This window comes from Amblyomma mixtum, chromosome 2 (genome assembly GCF_055824585.1).
Source record: "Amblyomma mixtum isolate Tamu chromosome 2, ASM5582458v1, whole genome shotgun sequence".
Taxonomy (NCBI): domain Eukaryota; kingdom Metazoa; phylum Arthropoda; class Arachnida; order Ixodida; family Ixodidae; genus Amblyomma; species Amblyomma mixtum.
In genome coordinates, this window is record NC_143013.1 from 114,105,500 (window position 1) to 114,126,129 (window position 20,630).

At 45.6% G+C, this 20,630-nt stretch overlaps 1 protein-coding gene across 1 annotated transcript in view; it reads left to right on the forward strand.

The window, feature by feature from the left end:
* LOC149360627 (lanC-like protein 3) overlaps positions 1 to 19,057 on the forward strand; it is a 43,458-nt gene extending 24,401 nt beyond the window's left edge. Inside the window, exon 6 of the mRNA XM_089572416.1 lies at positions 2,632 to 19,057. Coding sequence (XP_089428542.1) covers positions 2,632 to 2,993 — 362 coding nt within the window. The 3' untranslated portion in view covers positions 2,994 to 19,057. The remainder of the gene's footprint in view (positions 1 to 2,631) is intronic.
* Positions 19,058 to 20,630: the final 1,573 nt, after the last annotated feature.

Sequence of the window (20,630 nt, forward strand, 5' to 3'; positions counted from 1 at the left end):
CTCAATCTTTTGAGCTCATGTTATAACCATAACAAATATTGTTTATTTTTTGTTTCTCAGAAAGCGTTATATTAATGCAAAATTGGTACTTCTCACATTCTGTTTTTATCGTCTTGTTCGTGTCGTCGAATGTGTGTAATGAATGGAGGAGTGCCCACTTTGTCTATTGCCTCCGTCCTTTTTGTACAGCATGGCAGCAAAGTTCGTCGACAAGTCGGAGCATTGTACGGGGGGAATTGTGACCCTTCGAGACGCTGCTTGATTATTGGTTCTAGAAAAACATTATTCCGATTTAATAGTACATCCAGGCCTCAAGTTTTGTGAGTTGTTAGTTTTCCAGTGCAGAACATCAATGGGTGAATTTTTTGATCCTGTACAAAATTTTGCAAAAAGTGCTGCCACGATGGTTGAAAATTCAGCATTGAAATGCCAGGCTTTGTCAATCACCTCAGGAACCTTGGCATCACGCTTCGTGTCGAACATGCACTTGGCTCTGCACGTTCAGAAAAAAAAATTATACCGTATTTACTCGCGTAATAGGCGCACTCGCATAATAGGCGCACCCCTAGTTAGGGCGCGAAAAATCAGATTTTTTTTATTTCCGCGCATAATAGGCGCACCCCGAACTCTGCACTGTGATCAATACTGTATTTACACGATTGCAAGCCGACGCCTCGCCACCCCCCGCTTCCCAATCTTTATTTTAACAAAGTTTTTGCTGAACTGACTACTAGTCCCTACTAGTGCTGCTGCCGTCGCAGCTGCTGCGGACCCACAGCACGTACAACGACATCGCGTAGAACAGCCGCACGTAGTTTTCAGGGATGCTCACTTTAAACGTCTGTTTGGAAAGCTTCATCTCCAGCCGGAAACGTTCCCGACTTAGGCCCACGAAAACCTCGGCGCTTGGAGTCGCATACGAAAATTTAGGGACGCCGCAGTCGCAACTGCCGCACTTCTCGGCCACGTCGTATTTTCCGACCTGCCGCATGCTTGCAGTGTTCGAGAGCAAACTCCCAGCCGTGTAGCTGTTAAGGTGCTTGCCCGTCGAGCTAAAACAGCAACGCTCCGCGGCAAAGCCATAAACCACGATAACTATCGCACTACCGCAAATCCCGGCACTTGACAGCAACAACAACAACAAAAAAAAAAAAAACGAGCTGGAGATGCTGATGGCGATATAGATAGCGAAAGCTCGCGGCGGAGGAAAACGATGATGATGATGAGCTTGGCCTTGGGCGCCCTCCATGGGCGGGGTCTGAAAGCTCCTGTGCGCGTGTGTGGCCTCCGCGATCAAGCGCCCGTTGCGCGCAGCCGGAGCCGATCGCGGAGGCCTCGGCGCGTGCATTCCGAAGGCTATTCCCGCGTGTGTCGCGGAAAGTTTCGGTGCGGCCCTTACACGGATCTTTTTTTTTTTTTAACATTTTCTTCGCGAAAACGGGGTGCGGCCCGTACACGAGTGCGTTTACGCGGTGTGTTCAATTTTGCGAGTCGAAAAATTTCCGGAAATTTTACCCCGCGTAATAGGCGCACCCCGAACTTTGAGCCGGATTTTCTGGCAAAAAAGTGCGCCTATTATGCGAGTAAATACGGTATTTATTATTGCTGGCATATTCTGCCTAAAAATGTACATAGCGCAGAGTGTGCTAGTACCGAGCTCACTGTTTTGTCAGATATTGAGTTTGCCACGTGGCATAAAACGCCGTCGTATAATTGAGCAGTGGAAATGAACAAGGGCGTTGAAGAAGCATACAGACGAGGAAGATGCTGCACTGACAACTGAAGAATTTAGCCGCCGCGGTGGCTCAGTGGTTATGGTGCTCGGCTGCTGACCCAAAAGACGCGGGTTCGATCCTGGCCGCGGCGGCTGGAATTTCTTTGGAGGAGAAATTCTAGACGCCCGTGTACTGTGCGAAGTCAGTGCACGTTAAAGAACCCCAGGTGGTCGAAATTTCCGGAGCCCTCCACTACGGCGTCTCTCATAGCCTTAGTCGCTTTGGGACGTTAAACCCCATAAACCAAACCAAACCAAACTGAAGAATTTATTTGAAAAACTGCATATATATCCTCAAGAACAGGCATAAATAACAATAACAGAACAGGATAAATATGCGCTTTCTCAAATAAATTCTTCAGTTGCCACATCAGCATTGTCCTCGTCTGTATGTTTCTTCAACGTCCTTGTTCGCTTTCTGCTGCTCAATTATACGATCATGAACCAACTAGCCCACCAGTCCACCTTATTAAAATGCCATGCCATTTGCGACGCGAGGGTCGCTGAGATCGCTTGAAACCGAAGAATCACAGCCTGGCGTAGAGTTGACTTTGTACCTAGTTGCGTACAGTACGGTCCAATGTTACAGGGAACATGCGATCGCATGGCCTGCGCGCTGGATGTGGTGAAAACAGGCGGCATGAAGCGCATGCGCGGAAAGACCAGCCGCCATGCTTACCGCACATGCGTCTTGTGCCAACAACTCCCACTAATTCTCAGCGGCAGCGCTCGGCGAAGCGCGGAGGCCACGCGATCGCATGTTCCCTGTAACAGTGGACCATACTTTACATGGCATTTTAAAGGGTTAAAGTGTTGAGCTAGCATTCTTTTTATTTCCTTTCTCCCTGTGCGCACAGGCGTGATGCAGCTGATGGCCAAGGCGTACCTGACGTGGCAGGACCCCCGCTACCTGGAGTCGTGCCTCCGGTCGGGCCAGATGATCTGGGAGCGGGGCCTCCTGCGCAAGGGGCCCGGCATCTGCCACGGCATTGGGGGCAGCGGCTACGCCTTCCTCCTGCTCTACCGCCTCACCACCGACCTGCGCTGGCTGCACCGGGCACGCCAGTTCGCCGAGTTCATGTTCACCGACGAGTTCAAGCAGGCCCGCACGCCCGACTGCCCCTACAGCCTGTTCGAGGGACTCGCCGGCACTGCCTGCTTCCTGGCCGACCTGCTCGAGCCACGCAGCGCCACCTTTCCCCTGGTGGACCCCTTCTAACCGGTCTGACTGACGCCACACCCACCCGTAGCATGGTTCCTTTGGTTCGGTCGGTGAAGAGTAGTCGCTGTAGTCGCTGGGAGATGGCACCACTGTGTTGCTCATTTGTCAGCCCACCTCCCAGAGGGCGCCGGCAGCAGCAGAAAGCACAGAAAGGAGGAAATTGCTCTCTTCAGCAAACTGTGTTAAAGGTGCACTGAAGAGGAATCTGAACTCATCTTTCTGCGGTTGCAACTCGATCTACACGCTCCGAACGTTCTTAGAAACTGTGATTGATTGCACTGTGCGGCCAATTTCCCTAATTTGAATCAGATTAACATCCGGCTGCCACCTTTTTTTTTTTAATTCCCCACAAATGGTGGGAGGAGTCGCCCAACCTTTCACCCAGTCCCGTGGCGGCTTGCCGCTCTGCCATCGGCGGAGTGATACATAGTGATCGGCGAAAGCAAAGAGTCCACGCATATTTTTATTTCCGTGGGACTAATTTGCAGCTGTGTAGTCTCTCACTAGATCTATTTATTCACGGAAACCTAAAGCACAAAATAAACGCGAAAGCAAAAGTTGCCACGTGACTGCCTGAAAGGCACTCCATGCGTTGGTCGACTCCTCCCACCGTATGTGAGGAATTCAAAAAAAAAAAAGGTGGGAGACGGGCATTAATACAATTTAATTAGGGAAATCGGCCGCACAGGTCAATAAATCAATGTTTCTAAGAACACTCGGAACGTGTAGATCAAGTTCCAATGGTAAAAATACGAGTTTAGATTCCTCTTCAGTGCACCTTTAAGGGAAAAGAGTGTTGCAGTGGCCAGTAGATGTGGGGCGCGGCAGAAGAGGTTTGGCAACATTGGCGAAGCATTGCAACTGCCTCGGGCTAGCTGTCAGCCGTGGCTAGCGTTGCTTTCATCGAGGTTGATTTCTGTGTTCCTTTCATGCTGTTGTCTTACCTCAGAGTGTACTTCGTGTTTGACCTGGTCAGTGTATCCTCGTGGGTCACAGTGGATGGGGGTAGCCCTACATACTTGCTTTTCTTCGTGTCTGTGAGTGTTATGCATTTGCAGCCGCCAACGGTTACCACTCTTTCTTTATCGTTGCCTCAAAGAGAAGCAGCAGGTTAACTCAGCTTTGCCGAACAATGTTTTCGTTGCGGTGTCCCTCTATTGGATTTAGAAGCTGTGTTATCATTAAATTACTCTGCGTGGAACAATGTTTTCGTTGTGGGTTCCCTCTATTGTATTTAGAAGCTGTGTTATCATTAAATTACTCTGCGTGGAACAATGTTTTCGTTGCGGGTTCCCTCTATTGGATTTAGAAGCTGTGTTATGATTAAATTACTCTGCGTGGAACAATGTTTTTGTTGCGGGTTCCCTCTATTGGATTTAGAAGCTGTGTTATCATTAAATTACTCTGCGTGGGCTTCATTGGCAACTCTTGCTGTGTCATTAGTTGAGAGCATATACATAACTACAGCAATGATAACTGTTGGAGAAAAGGTCGTTGCCATGTACAACTGCTCTATGGTGTGGTACTGAACTTGTAGGTAATCTAAGTGCATCAGACTGGTAGTTTAAGGCAAGTGGGAAAAATAAAGTATGCGCTATACCATTTGCTATACTCTAGCACGGTATTGATCTGGCCCGGACTTATTTTCTTCAGGAGCTTGAGCATAACAAGCACAACTGTTGATTTCACGTTTTCTTCTTCACAGGTGGGAGCATGTATTCACGTTGTCTGCCAATTGTTTGTGTAGGCTCAAATGCTTTAGTGGGCTGAGTCCACTTACCCTGCCTAGTAACTGCTTGTGAGAAAGAGTGTTGACCACAGAAAGATGAAGGTCATTGTCATGTGTTTTCATACATTTGCAGTGTTTCTATTCTGTAAACGTCTATGTATTTTACTGTGATTTCATCTTCAAAGTCTCAAGTGTACCATCCACTTTGGTGTTCACTGCTCCTGATTCAAGGGTTGACCAGTTTTATTGCAGATCTGTAATATTTGCCTGTTTTATTGTGGTTGTTTGCTGGAGTTTATTAAGTAACATTTACTAGCTTTGTTAGGGATGTGGGTGTTTGCTGCAGTTTGTTGGCAGATTGTTAATAGCATCGCATATCACAGTTATCACCTGCACATGGTAGGAAAGCTCAGTTATTCGTGTTTGTGGCACAGTTTAGCAGAAAATTTTTCACTCAACTGCACTTTATTCTAGTCAAGAACAGCATGCCAGAGTACTGCCGCTGGTTAAACACTCTCTGCAAAGCTAGGACGACTATCCCTGTTGATGCAACATGTCTGTTGTGTACTGATTGGCCAATGCTATACTCATATGATGAGCTCAGTTCCCCCCCAAATAATCACAAAAATTTGGGCTGTCATTTATTGGGAGGGGTAATTTTATAAGCAAAAATCTATATTTTGACTACCAAAATTGTGGATGTAAACACAGTTTTCTCTGTGTACTGACTGTGGCATGGCCCAGAGGGCAATTAGAGGTATTAACTATACAGAAGTGGCATTTGATAGTGGATTTTGTTTAATGGAAGCCATTCCATTTTGCCTGGGTTTATTTTGTACTAGAAAGGGAGAACACTGTTCAGATGTGCTATTAAGCAGAAGACACTCCTAAATTCATGTCTGTGCAAAATGAAGGCACGAAATACGTTGGCATATATATATATATATATATATATATATATATTTGAAGGCAGCTTAGGTACCTATAGAAGTGCACTCACTCTCACCACTAGGTGTGAATTTGGTTGTTCTCAAGTAATCGCAGTGATTCAACACTGGTCGAAGATGAGAAAAGCACAGTTCCATGTTGAGATAGTATTGTCATTATTGTGCCTGTTCTTTAGGCCTCTCCTCAGACAGGCGCAAGCGAGATTTATAGCAGGGTTCTGCACATCACTTCCACCAGTGGCAAATGCAGTTTCCATAACTGTCACTTTGCAAATATATTTTGTTGATTGAAGACAAAGGAATCAAACCAGGAAGGGCATGGCTGCTCTCCACTTCATGAGAATGAGTGCTTTCCGGGACACAGAGAGAGTGAAACCATTTTGTGGGGGTATTCCTATAAATTCACAGCTCACACTCGGGGCCAAGTTTAGCGGGATGGCAAAAAGACATGGAAACTTCAACCATCCTGGTTAACTTGTTGTAAGGGATGTTGGTGACACTATTTTTAGAAAGTGGGGCTGGGGGAGGATTACTATGCTGTTAATTATGGGGCAGTTCATCATCATTGATGTTGTTAGACAGGGTGTGATAGACACCAGCCATTTTAAAAACTAGAAGCACTAGGAAGAACTGAATGTGCAAATTAATGAACATGGTATTGAAGTCCATTCTTGTGTGGTATTGGGTGCATCTGCACGTACAAGGTATTTTCCAACAGAGTGGAATGGAAGAGTTTTGCGAGTACAGGGTACTTTGTGGAAAATGCTGTTTATGACATTTCTGCGTGGAGAGATTTACGGAGTGTGGTAATAGTATCTTACCTCGAAGCATCAAGTTTATAGTGAAGCCTGTGCAAGATCACCTGCCTGTGCTAGTCACACACTTGGCGTTGGTCGTCTTGCTCTGCTGTGTGTATGTGACAGGCTCTTGATGCGAGCTTCTTGAGGTCAGTGGAAGAGTGTTATGGCTGCTTGATGTCAGAAGGATTGCTGTCTTTTGCTGACAGTGCCTTGGACGTAGAGGTCGTGTGCAGTTGGGAAAATTAAGTCTGCATTTGCGAATAGGTGCCGTCAGAATGAAGCATTCTTTAGAGTTCACCTGTATCGAAAGAATGAAGTTCCCCAATAACATCACGACAATGAGGTACTGTTTGTTTTTATGCAACAAATATTAAGTTGCTGTGCTTTGCCCAAATCTGAATATTTGTCCATTGAAGCTGGGAAATTAGTATCTTTATAACTGCTGCTGCATTTCGCTCTCTACTAGAGAAGGTGCAGCACTGGCATTGCATATAGGAATAACACTAATTATCGATCATGCAACTCCTTGGTGTACAGTCGATCCCACGTATAACAAACCTGACGATCATGTGGATTGCGTTCGTTGTATATGAGGGTCGTAGTGAGTGGACTTTTCATTTCACAAGTGGAAATACGAAGTCCATCGAAACTGGCTTTGATTCCTTACTACAGTTCATGTGCTTCAGAACACAGTGCTTTTCAAGCCTTCAAGAGCGGCCGTACTTTGTTCCTCACTGAGGCCATAAGTGCAAACAATTGGTAGGTTGCTTTAAGAACAGGATATAACTGAGCGTGGCTAAAGTGTTTATGGCAATGAGTTGCAGAATGGCCTCCTTGTCGTTATGGTCGGATTCTCTGCAGTCAGGCAGCACTCGTGATTCCCGTACAGTGGATTCGTCAGTATACGACTTTGCTATATCCGCGTCATGATCCGCAGCAACTAAGCCATCTCAGGGAAAACCGTGTCCGGTTATCTGTGCATCAACAACACGTTATGGCAAATCCACATGCGTCTAATCACACAGATCTTCAACAGTGTTCTCTGTTAATTTCCAGCATGCTTGATGAAAGCAAAAGCAATTCCTGGTGCACTCCGCAGTTAGTCTCATCCACATGGCCTTAATTATTTCCCAAGCAACCACCGATATTCATCGGCCGGCCATAGGCTGTCCATTTCGGTCGTTCCAGACGGCCGGTGGACGTCCGTTGGCCGACGTATAGGTGTCCAAAGGGAAATGTTTGTCTGGCCAACGGACATCGATTTCGGACGTCCGTTCCTGGATCTTTCTCGGATGTTCGCATATATGGCGCATGCATGCTTTTTTTCGTGCCCACGAGGCAATAAAAGGGAGAAGCAATTCAAAGTACAGCGAGCATATTTTATTGTGGTTGTACATCAGGACTGGACTAAGTTATTTTGAAGTCTCTAACTCCTCAATATGGCCTAAAACATCAAGCGCACACCCATCTTCCCACTTCCATGATGAAGCGGAAGCGAACAGCTTTCTGCAAAAAAAAAAAATGGTTAGTCTTCAAGCCTACGCCAAATCCCAGTAGACCATGATAAATTCAAAAATGCTTGGCAACTTTGTTATTGGTATTCACGTTAATGAAGCCCAAAATACACAATCATAGTCATTATCCTTGACACGAGAAGGTATTCTATGCTTGCAAGATGCCAAGAGCTAGGAAATTGAGCATTTCTCATGATGGTATCTGCCCTACATGCAACCCACTTGTTACATGCAGTCTCGGATTTCAGTGAAGTTCTGCCCTCCTTTCCCTAGACTCAAGCAAAAACAAGTGTCAGGATTGCTGACAAAAGATTATGCCTACACCAAATTGCAACAGACCACGATAACTTCACGAATGATCGGCAAATTTGTCGATGATATTCATGTTAATGAAGCCCACAACAGCACAAAGAGGCAAGAGACGTAGCACAAGTCTCAACCCACCTGTAGCCCGCACCACAATATAGTCATGCCATAACTCCAACTCTCCCGCAAGTTAATGTTACAGATCCTGCTCCGTTGTCATAAAATTCCCAAGCAGTGTACTGTACTTACCTCCGTAGGCAATCACACTAAGCCTTCTTTCATCTGAAGTCTGGGTAGTACGGCATTCCAGCGTTCCACGAGAGCTTCTGGCGCTTGCCGCATTCTTCTAATTGTTCAAGTTACACACAACTTACGTGCACATTCTAAAAAAAGCTACACATTTTAGTAACAGAGCTCAGAAGGCGCACTATGCTTTGCACCGAATTGACAGCGGCGCTGCACTGGGTAACTAATGGATTGGATTGGGCTGACCACAAGCTGCATTTATGATGATGATAATAGCGAGGTTCGGCGGGACTTTTGAATTTACGAATGGTTTCAATTGCATTTGACCACTGCGGACATGATGTCGCTACTGATTTTTTAGAAGTTTTATAGATGAAAATTAGTAATTCATTTACTGTAAAATGGTGCAGCTCTCTCTCCTACCCTTACATAAATTTAGTTCAGCTGTGGCCCTTGCACTGCAAGTATATGACTGGAATCGCACCATTTACAAAAGTCTTCAAGTCAAACCCTGTAGCTGATGGAAATAATTTCTCCAAAGCAGGTATGCAAATATGAACGCAATTTCATGCACACTAACCAATAAAACTGACAAAATTTCTTTGGGGAATAAGTCTCGGTTAAAAAAGCGAACTCCACAGTATACATTCTCGAACGGTGTGAATTTTCTGTGTGGAAAATTAGAAAAAAAACTCTATACTCATATCCTGAGAATATACTCAGCCGTATATCCCTCGGACGTACACCTCGTCTCTCATGTGGATATACAAAAGCGGGTATTGTCTTTACGTCTGGCGGATGGACAAATACGGATATCTGAAATCGGATTGTGTTCCTATGTCCAACGGACGTCTGATCTCAGCAAAGGATGTTCATATCTAGCTTGTACGTCTGACGGACATCTGGTTGCTTGGGTTTCACAGCAGTAAAAAAAGATATCCAAACTGGAACTTTGTTATATAGTGTATGAATTGCTATCAGCATGAGCTGGATGATGCACCGATGATAGGATATCTGGAGCGCGTGAATGACATCCATGTTCAGTAGCTAGATCTTGCGTTTGGCATTTGGTGGCCAGAAGAACATTGTCGCTGCACCCAGAGAAGGCAGCATGTGGTGCATTGCTAAGTTACCATGCACGAGTTAGAGCCCATTATCTTTTCTCTATGTCATCATCTCGACAAGCCTCTAGGAAAGCAAATCGTGTGCAGTATCCATCACGTCACTATGCCTTATGCACATTCATCACATGAAAACAAAAGGTCACGCATTATCCAGCCCTTTGTGTTCGGCCTGTAGCGTACGAAAACGTGGCTCCAAAAGCATCACAGTGCACGAGACTTGTCAGTGATGAACGGCCATTGCTGGTTGCTGCCGTTCCTTCTCGTGCAAACTAGGATGTTAACATAAAAGTTTGCCGTGGCTTTCACCAGTGAAGTCTCCTTTCAAGGCGTGCGCCATCGATGGCAGCATTTAGACAAACTGTTCCATTTTGTTGGCAATGTCTTGCCTTTTTGTACTGTGTTTTTAGGTCCTCACATACTTCGCCCAGAGATGCTGTTCCATCTTCGTGCTTGCCGGAAGTTTAAGTTTTTCGACTGTGGGACTTTGTTTACGGCTCCTCCTTGTTTGTTCTAACAAAGTTACACTGCCTCGGTTGTTCGTTGTGTCTGAGACGCAGTCCCATTGCCCTAGTGCATATTTTGACGGTAGCACCGTCCTTGTTCATAATAAGCATATGTTCGTTATAACTGCGGCCATTATAAGTGGGCTCGACTGTATTGGCTTCATGTTTTTTCATTTCGCATGTATATTTATTTCATCATTTTGCATGAGTAAAAGACGGGTGTCTCTCTGCAAGTATTGAGCTCAAAGAGGGTTTTTGTAAGGTGCAAGTCAGACTCCACATTTATTGGGCCTTGGGAATGTGCATGTTCCTCACTCACCATCCCCAGGCGCACAATCAAAAGTAGCTTTCCATACTAATTTGTTCAAGAATAAGCTGCACTGAGTAATGTTATCTAAAGTTGATCAATTAAAGTGCTGATTTTGTTGTGTGCAAGAGCCGGTAGAAACTGAGAGCTGTGCTATCTGATGTATATTAATTTGCAAGAAGCTCAGCTACAAACAAAGGACGCATTGGCACATGTCAGGTGACATGCACTCATGGCTTTCTCATTTTGAGTTCATCATTCTCACTGCTGTAATTTTCGATCTTTTGGTAGCATGTTAACATTGGCTTCAAGTTGTCTGTTAGCCAAGTTGGTCCAGCAAAGGCTGCCTGAATATTTTATTTCACTCTTCTATCCACGCATTCATTATGACCTGTCCATTGGTGATTTCGGGGGTGACGCATGAGATTACCCTGTGTGTTGACCTGATCTCATCAACAGTTTTTCAGTCATGGTGGCCATATTGAGCCAAGCTCCTGTTTTCGAGAAATCTGTAGTGCTCACAGCCCATGCCCGTAATGCATTATTTTTGGAAAAACCAGTCTCTACATCTCATGGTAAGCATGTGTAAAACTGGTGATTGCATTGGTCTATCGACTACATTGAAGAACCATAAAATTCCATTTGCACATGTCATGTTTTAAGAGTATTTAATATACATTGAAGCCTCATTGGAAAGTTTGAGAGAACAGAGCTCATCATGAAAATGAAACTGGTTCTGTGGTTTCTACTTAGGATATGAAAATTTGTGTTCCAAAATGTGATTGAAATGTCTTTTTCTGCACTCCCAGCACTTGGGTACGTGTTGGGAGATGTTTTGTATCCAGAAGATCATGAAATTTCTGAGGCATTGTGGAAAATATGTCTCCATCACTGTAGTGGGTGCTTATATGTGTTGGTTGCACTGTTATGAGGGCTAATGTTTGCTTTAAAGTGCTTTAACTACTTTTGGAATGCATGTGAATGCGCCTGCGTTGCACATGCTCACTAGATGGGAGAACAGGTCCTAGGAGTAGCAGAGAGAAATTTTTGTATGGCACTGGACCTCTTTTCATAGCTTCCACTCTCACCCGTTTGTCCAGTGTAGTATATATTGGATATATTTATCTTTGCCAGGTTTAAAGAATACATAGCAAAGACGTCAGATGTTTGAAATCATATGTGTAGTTTTTTTTTGTCATCAGTGAGAGCGGCATAGACAGGAGGTGCTCGTGTTTGGTGTGCTGTTCCCAGTCCTCATTACCACATTGGGTAAAAGTTGGCAGTGGTTGTTTTGACACTGCAGGGTGGTGGTTTGGTGCCTGTCACGTTAGGGCCTTTGAAGTGTGCACTGATGATACCCCAGCATTTCGTTTGTGCTCATTAGGACACCAGGGCAGCTGTTCACTGCTTTCTCTGTGCATAGAGTTCTTGTGATTAGAAAAAACACTCGGCACTAGTTGTTAGGTACACTTCGGTATAAATGCACATTTCTTTTCACTTGTGACAGACACGAGCAATGCAAGCCCAATGGGCGCTAGTATTCTCGTGGACGTCCCATGGACGTCCTAAACGTCCACAGGACGTTCAAGCGTCAGTGCCCATTGGGAGCCTAGTTGTGCTGCAGACTTGCGAAAAGATTTCATTTTAGCTTGTGATGATTGTCGTGTGCGCTAGTATTCTTTTGGACGTCCCATGGACGTCATAAACGTCCACAGGACGTCCAAGAGAATACTAGTGCCCACGACAATTATCACAAGGTAAAATGAAACCTTTTTGCAAGTCTGTTGATGATTGTCGTGGGGGCTAGTATTCTCTTGGACGTCCCATAAACATCCTAGACGTCCATGGGGCGTCCAAGCGAGTGTCAGTGCCCATTGGGAGCCTAGCTGTGCTACAGACTTGCAAAAAGGTTTCATTTTACCTTGTGGCGATTGTCGTGAGAATTCGTGGGATTTGTGCTAGGTAAAGGCTATCTCTTCAGAATTAGAGCCAACAGGGTGGCCTTTGCGGACCCCGTTTTTCAAGATTGTACAGCCTTAGAGACACGTTCATGAGGGCGTCTCTTGTAGCCTGCTTAATCGTAGCTATTGAGCCCCGGAGATTTTAGCATTGTATTGCACCTAGTGCCATCCTGTGCCTGCCTCGTCAGCCGCCTTAGGAAGTGCAGTTTCCTGGAACTGCGCGGTTCACCTGGTTAGATTAGCCTTTACCATGGGGCAGTTTTGGTAGTGCTCACATTTGCCCCAAACCACACGCTCAAATTTCTCTGCCATCTCCTTAGTGCTATCGTTCGCATCCAGTGATAATTTCTTTGTGCGGTGGGAGCGCTAGCGGGCAAAAAGTCAGCCACTGGTCCAAGATGCAAGTCTGGAATCTTGGCATTGCAAAAATGACCCTCGAATGGAAAGTTTTCACGGTAACTTTAAACTCCCCGATGTAAGAGAGCATTCGTGGTTTGGCACCACTGCCAACTCCTGGAAATATTTCAAGTAACCGTTCGGTCATAGCAGCGCAACCACATGAGTAGGTGCACAGATGGGAAGCTTATACTGTAGCAGTTTATGCCTTTAGAATGATGTGTTTTTATCCAGGTTCCGACTCACGCTCATAGTCCTTGGGAGAGAGGAAGCAACAAGGAAGGTTAGTGACACTTACTGAACAAGGCCACCAATGGCATAATGTCTGCTGTGCGGCAGTTTTCGGAAATGTTTTGGTATTTACCAGGCCCAGATGAAAGTGGCAGAACTCTTATAATAGCATTTCCGATCTAACTCTAGTTCCTCAGTAGCGAAGAACTGAAACCTGCAGCACTCTGTGGCTCGACAGAGCTGGTTCCTAGTCTGTCGAGAAAGGAAAAAACAATTGAATTCTACATGGTGCATGCCATGTTCCATGAAAGTATTCATCTTGAAAGACCTGGGTTTGAAGGAGGGAGTTTTCAACCTCACGCTTGTTGTTGGTCTAGCCCTTCAATCTTGCCTGTATTGAAACTTTTCCACGCTCTATCATTTGTTTTGGTAGCGTTTCCTGTGATATGCTACCATGGCGACAAGACTCGAACTGTGTCTTCAAATATCGGTAGCAAAATACCGTCACTGCACTGCATGACAAACAGTCATTCGGATATGTTTTACGTGCATACTGCTGAAGCATGGTGCTTTTTCTCAGTTGTTAGCGTCTGAGTATTCGGAGCTACTTGGAGAGCAACAACCATAGAAGTGAAGAAAAAAACATTCTGCTTGCATTTCGCGGCAGGTTGAGTATCGGCGTCGTAATGTTCGAGGATATTAAACTGTGCATTTTAGTTGCTGCTGTGGACAGTTGTGGTGCAAAGCATGCTGTCGCAAGATGATGGCAAATGTTTCTCAGCAGGCGGCATTGAAGTGGTGCAGTTCAGTGACTGCAGTGTTATTTTTAATTTACTCGCCGCTGTTGGGTTAGTTTACTCGCCGCTGTAAAGATTGCTAGCGGGGGTTGGGTCGCCTTGGCCCCACGTGGCACAGGATGACCCCGCTGTTTGATGTTGCTCACAGTCTTCTCCTTCAATGTTGTGTAATGCACCGATGCGCACTGTCGTAACTGCACTTGCACGTTTCTTGTGATACCCACATGTACTTGCTGTACAACACATGCACAAAGTCTCACTCTTGTAATGCTCAAACGACTCGGGGAAGCTTTTTCTGCTATTTTCCTTCCTCCAGTCTTCAGTGTTGTTGGTGAGATCCAGAGAAGAAAAAAACGGATCGGTTGAGATGATGAACGCAAAAGTATTTGTCCAGCTGTTAGTGTCGACAGTGGTTTCTCTCTCTTCCTGGATTATTATCTTGCTGCTTTTGTATTTCTTAAGTGAAGATCGCTGTGTGTGGGGGCGAATTATTTTGAGGGCATTGTTATAGTGAAGAGCACGAAAAAGACACAGGACAGAGAAGACGTGATGACGTGTGGTCTTTTCGCTCACTCCTCACTTTTGCAAGGCTTTTTTAACCATGTTTGGTTTCTTGAGTGAACAGTTTGATTGCCATGTTTTCTTGCCGCAAAGCGGTGATAGACGTGTGATTCATGCCTTTTATTCCATGCACTGTTCCATAGAATGTGCCATTGTTGCCTGCATAGAGATCTCACATTTATCACAGGAAATCCAGCTAGTGTGATTACATGTGGCCACATACACTATTGGATGTACACACCATGCTGTTATCGCGTTGCTAGCATGTTTCACATTTGCTTGCACATTGTGGGGCTGAACCCAGAATGCTAGCAGGGTGTTCTGTTGGGTCATTTGTGCACTTAGAGAACAAAGCACTTCACCATGCACTCTTCTTGATTTGCTATGGCGCTGCAAGTGCTTAGGTGATAACCTTGAGTCCTTACCACAAACAGGTGCAGCTCTTAAATAGGCTATCTGGATGTTGAATTTCGCTTGACATCTCTATTTTAAACAGTTTGAGTGCCGATGACTTGCTTTCTTCTGACATATCTCGAATGTTTCGCTCTAGCTTAAAGGAAAATATCATATTATGTAAACCTGAGCGGAGCCCAGCCAAATGCCGAGGTACACTTGTGGAAGTTACAACAGCACGCGTGCCAGAAGGTCAACAAATTCCGGCGCACCTCTGCGCGTGTGGCACATGTTTCATTCTTCTTGAAATACTTCGCTTTATAAAGCGAGTTCTGTTTAGGGCACACCTTTCGCTGCCAATCGTGTGTAGCTGTTCTCCACAATCAGGTAACCATATTGTCATGTAGTTGTGACTGCAGTCGAGCGAACAGGAAAACAGCGAGAATCGATTTTAAACGAAACTCTTTATTTGGGCTGACTTGCACCCATAAAGAACTTCATCACTCGGCAGCGGCGTAGCAACAAGCGTGCTCGGCGGTCGTCGAACGGAATCCCCGCCGCTCTCGGCCGTGCTGTTTTTAAAGCTGATAGCGATCTTTCGAGATAAAGCTTGGAAAGTTACTAAAACACTCCGGAACAATGTGGAGTCGGCTCCACCTGGATGCGATCGATCAAGATAAATCTAGGCGTGTCTTGCGTCACAAACAAAGCAATAAAACGGCATGCCGGCAGCTTTGAAGAATGAAGAAACAAACACTACAAACATCCGTGGCAATATCATGCTGCCTTCGTTTTCATTGGATGGGACGTGCAGTTGTAAGACGCCGCCAGGCACTTCATCAACACTTCCCTGACACTGTGAGTGTCTGTGTAGGGTGTACAAACAGTACGGAGTGTAGGGTTTAAAACCTGGACTGTGCCGTGAAGGGATTAAAGGGGGACACTGAGGTCAAATAAAAGTTAACCTGTATCAGTAAGGTGCCACGTTCCAATGAGAAACCACCATCACCGAAAACGGAGCTTTTAGAAGCTACAAAAGACCGAAATATGAAATGCATGGCTCACCATCACTGGCTGATTGTACTATAAAATGCAATAATAGCGCCATGGCACCAGGTATTTCGTTACACAAGGTACGGTCAGAGACTCATTTCCAAGCATTCTACACCACACTAGCTGAGCATGCGGCCAAGGCAAAGCTTGCACGTACCCTGCAGCATTAGGGATTCAACCCCGCATCTCCCACATGCAGTGCGGATGCTTTGTGCTGAATTTTCACCGAGACACTAATTGGATGGAGTTGTCCGCAGTGTCCCTTGTGAAAAGGACAGATTGATATAAAAAAAAGGACAAAGTTAACACTTTCTCTCGCCGGGTTTTGCAACCTATCCAAAATAGCATCAGTGTAGTTAATGTTTTTACCACCTGGACAAAGTTATCTAGCAGCGGGGCTATATCATGAAGCTCTCTGCAAAATGAACTCCTGCAAAGGCTGGGCCGACTAGCAGCGCAACGCTGTGCACAGAATGACAGCGCCATGTTTAGAAACAGTAACAAAGCATAGCAAGAACATGAAGGTGCACCAGCAGATTTATTTTGTGGTCGCCTGTGATTGGCTGGCAGCGCAGCTGCAACTTTTAGTGGCCAGACGTTCATTCCGCTTTACTTAAAACTTGTGTAAGAACACGCTCAGCTCAGGTAAGCTTCGGGCTGGGGATTCACAAGTGCAGTGAGATAAATGGTAGAACACAGTGTGTGTCGAAAGCACTGCTTCCCTTTTATAATACGACCATAGTCATTTGATATTTTCCGTCCCTGATGAAGTAGACAGATGCCTCTAGAGACATTGCAGTGAATGACTGCAGCATGACAGCTGTGAGGCTAGGGGAAGTAACGGTAGTCCTTAAGCTAAGGACAGGGTTAGGCTTTCTATTGAGATCTGTGAACTACACATAGTGCATTGGTAATGCAACTAGCATATGATGAAGGTAGTGTTCACACACGCTATCACCACTTATATTTCGTAGGCGACCAGCCACCATGAGGATTCACTGAATCCTCTACCTTAGGCCGCTGGTTTCTGCAGGGCAGTTATTTTTAATTGCGAGTAGCTAAGAGGAACTCTGGACTTATACTGTTTAGTTACGAAGTGACCGCCTACACTGCTCAGCTTCGCTTCTGAAGCCGCCGACAGTTGGCGCCATGCATCCTGCTTGCTTAGAGCTACTGGAAGTCCTTGCAGAGTACTGCACTTCTCTCCATGCCACTGGGTTTGGAAAAACATGGCTGCCGCCATCGAATATTCCCAGCACATTAATCACTTTAGTTATGTCATGCTTATCTCTGTTCGGTATGTCACTGTTACCAATTGCAACTTAAATGCTTGTGTACTTGATGTAGCCATTTTGGCAACATCATGAACTAATCTAAGAAGAAAAGGAAATGTTCACTGTTTGTTCAGGCAGCACCTTGTGCATTTATGCTTATCCTACAGAGCAGCTTCAAGCATTGGGAGAGCAATGGGCGCAGCTCTTAAAAGGGACCTTGAATGAGGTTAACAAAAGTGCACGAGCAATCAGTATTCCGTCGGTCCTTCATTAACATGGAAGATACGGGCAATTAAGAATGGTGCTTCTTCTTCCCCCCTCAACTCATACATATCGATGTGCAAAAACAAAATAAACAGGTTGGGACTGCACCTTGGTGTGCCTCATCCCGCCTGTCATTAGGCACACCCAAGGAGAAGAAAAACGTCCTTGAAGTGTCGCCCTAATCAGTGGCAAGCAGCAATTTTTAAAATTTGTAAATTATAGAGCGTACACAGAGGTTTTAAATTTATATAGAATGCTCGCAAAGACCACTAGTACAGATTTGTTTCATCATTTCAGGGTCCTTTTAAGGGGAGCGGTATCTGTTGCTGACACAGCGGTTACTGTCCCTTTAGTGTGCGCCGCTGCTGTGAAATCTTTCCACTGCTTCCTTTTCCATCTTTCTTTCAACGCCCTTCTGTCCACATGGCAGTAATACTGTTCCAGTTGAAGCCAGTCGACAGGCCCACGCACTTTTCTTTCTTTGGCCTCTGTACCAGCAACAGCGCGGCTCGAAATAAAATTCAAGGGTGCTCACTGTTCTGGCAACATTGGACAGCTGCAGACGTGTTCCATGCCCATCGGCAGGAGGAAAAGGTGTGTGGCACTCTGAAATCTTCTCCAGTGACTGAGTGTTTGCTGAGCGGGGATGCATCCAAAGTATTTTATTGCTCCATTATGATGCGACATGATTGCACACACCTGTGCGGGTACCCTCCCCTCAACCCTGGAATGTTGTATGCACACTTGCACTACGTCCGTTCAAGAAGCACACTGTCAACCCTCTGCTGTTGAGTGTTGTTCCTCAGGGCCCGACTGGGAAAGCCAGCGTAGAATCCAGTACGCTATGCCTATCGTAGAAACGAGTATTGTTCACCATCTTCTCTCTGTTCTTGTGTCATTTGCAATTGTGACATTCAGCGTTGTGCCCCAAAGCCTCAACAAACTCCTTCAAAGTTCATCATTGCCTCCTCCAAAAGAAGAAAGAAAAGACGAATTCATTGCCTGTATAGGTACATCTGTCCTTATATATCATCCGTATTTTTACGGAGGAAACGATTTTTTCAAGACGGTATATATACATATATAGTAGTACAAAATGCGTGAAACATTGTATTCTTATGTAGATATAAGATAATTTTTTGAACAATATCCGCAATACAAGATGCGTAGCACATTAAATTCTATTTTGGTCTTTCCAAACAGAGCGACCCTTGTAATCGTACCATCTAGCTGTGATTACGCGTACACGGGCTGCTGCCTGGGTTTGGTGGCATCGACTGGAAACCCAGAGGCAGCTCTCGGGCACAGCGCGCGTGGAACATCGGGGCAGCGGAACAAGTGCAGCCGTCTTTCTAGCCTGTCGCCCTCACCCGAATCTTTAAATGTTGGCGACAAAAAGTGTGCGACCGGAGGTGAGTGATGTCGGAAGGGGCAATGCTAGCGCTGTATGTGCTGCCCAGGCCGCTCTTTTTTCAGCCTGCCCTGTGTTGCACTCGCTGTGCCCTCTGCGTATAGTGAAAGGTTGTGATATCACTTCACTGTGCCTCGTGGTGCTTGTGTACCCCACCTGTGTTTTTAATTGCTTTCTGGGAGTGTCCCGGAAGTGGCCGAAGTTCCTGTTTCACTGCCCAGAATAAAGGAAAGTACGAAAAACAGTGCTGTCCCTCTCCTTTATTCCTCTTCCATCGTTGTGACAAGCAGTGTACAATGTGCCGTACACCGGTTGTGAATTGTTCACCGGGATTTAGGAATGCCTGCTTATAGATGCTGCTTTTGAAACCTGATAAGACCACGGAAAGGTCATCGAGACATGAACCCTCTTTTTCATTGGCGTCACTAGGGGGTTGTGCTCCATACTAGGTGCAGAGCTCAAGGGGGTGCTGCTGTGGCAGAGTGGAGGGGGTAACGCAGTGAGTGCAGTAGTGATGCTATGCTTGACGAAGAAACTTAAATCTCAGTATGAGCTCAGTGCTTCAATTCTGAAACTCTCAGCCTTCTAAGGCTAGTCTGAGAATGCACTTCCGTTGACGTACCTTGACTATGGACAAGCGCACCTTAAAGCGGTAGGCATTGGCATGCACTGGTCAGGATTGGCTTTCCTCCCATCTGTCGCTTAAGTGGGGCTTTATTCTCTTGTACAACATTTTTGTTCGACCTGCAAATAAAATACTGAGGATATCCCTGTCTGTGGCGCATCACGAGAGGGTGTAGGATTGTGTAATTATGAACCTGTTGAAAACTATTTTACATCTACAATGGGAACATATAGATTTTCAGGCTTTTGAAGATTAGCTGCTGAAAGCAAACTGAAAAAATCTAGGTATTTAGGTTGAAAAAAAATGACTAGCTGTTTTGGCAGCATTGAGTGCAGCAGTACCTCAGCAATTTTCTGTCGCTGTTCCGAACTCTTCCGCACTAAGATCGACCATAGCAAGGCGATGATGTGCAAATTCAGTATGCAACCAACTTTCCAAGTGATATGAACAGCGTCAAATCAGAGGGAGAGTTGTGACGTCACAACTCTCCCTCTGATTTGACGCTTCAGGGGGCAGCTTAGCGAGCTAAGCGGCCGCCACGTACTTGGATGAAATAAAAAATGGAGGAAGAAAACGTGTTTATTGGCTGTGTGAGGTTTAACGTAAAAAGTGACTCAGGCTATGAGGGACTTCGGAGTGGAGGTGTTCGAATAACACACAACCAAGTTTTTTAACGCGCACTGATAACGCAAAGCGACGTTCTGCAGCGATGGCTTAGAGGAAGAGCATCCGTGCCTCGCCTGCAAGAGGACCAGGGTTCAAATCCTAGTGCTGAGCAATTCTCCACCGGATTTAAAAAATAAAAGCTCTTCGTGTCGATGAAATTGCATAACCAGGCCAGGAGTGCAGTCTGATCTCAGTGACCAGAACCGACAACGCACTCCCTCACAAGAGCAGGATTTGACCGCCCTGGTGTAGTACATGGTCACAACCTTCTATGAACAAATCAATTAACCCTCGGACCTCAATGCCCATTGGCTGCTAAGGAAATGATCAAGGCAAGGCGGTGGTCGGGCCTGTGACGCAACGGAGGGTGCTAAGAATCTCTGGCACCGGATAGGCCGTCTTTCGAATCTGAAGCTGGCAACGTTTAACGCTAGAGCCTTATCCAGTAAGGCTAGCCTAGCAGTGTTCGAGGAAATAGAGTGCATTAAATACCCGCTGATCGGGCTTAGTGAGGTCAGGAAGACAG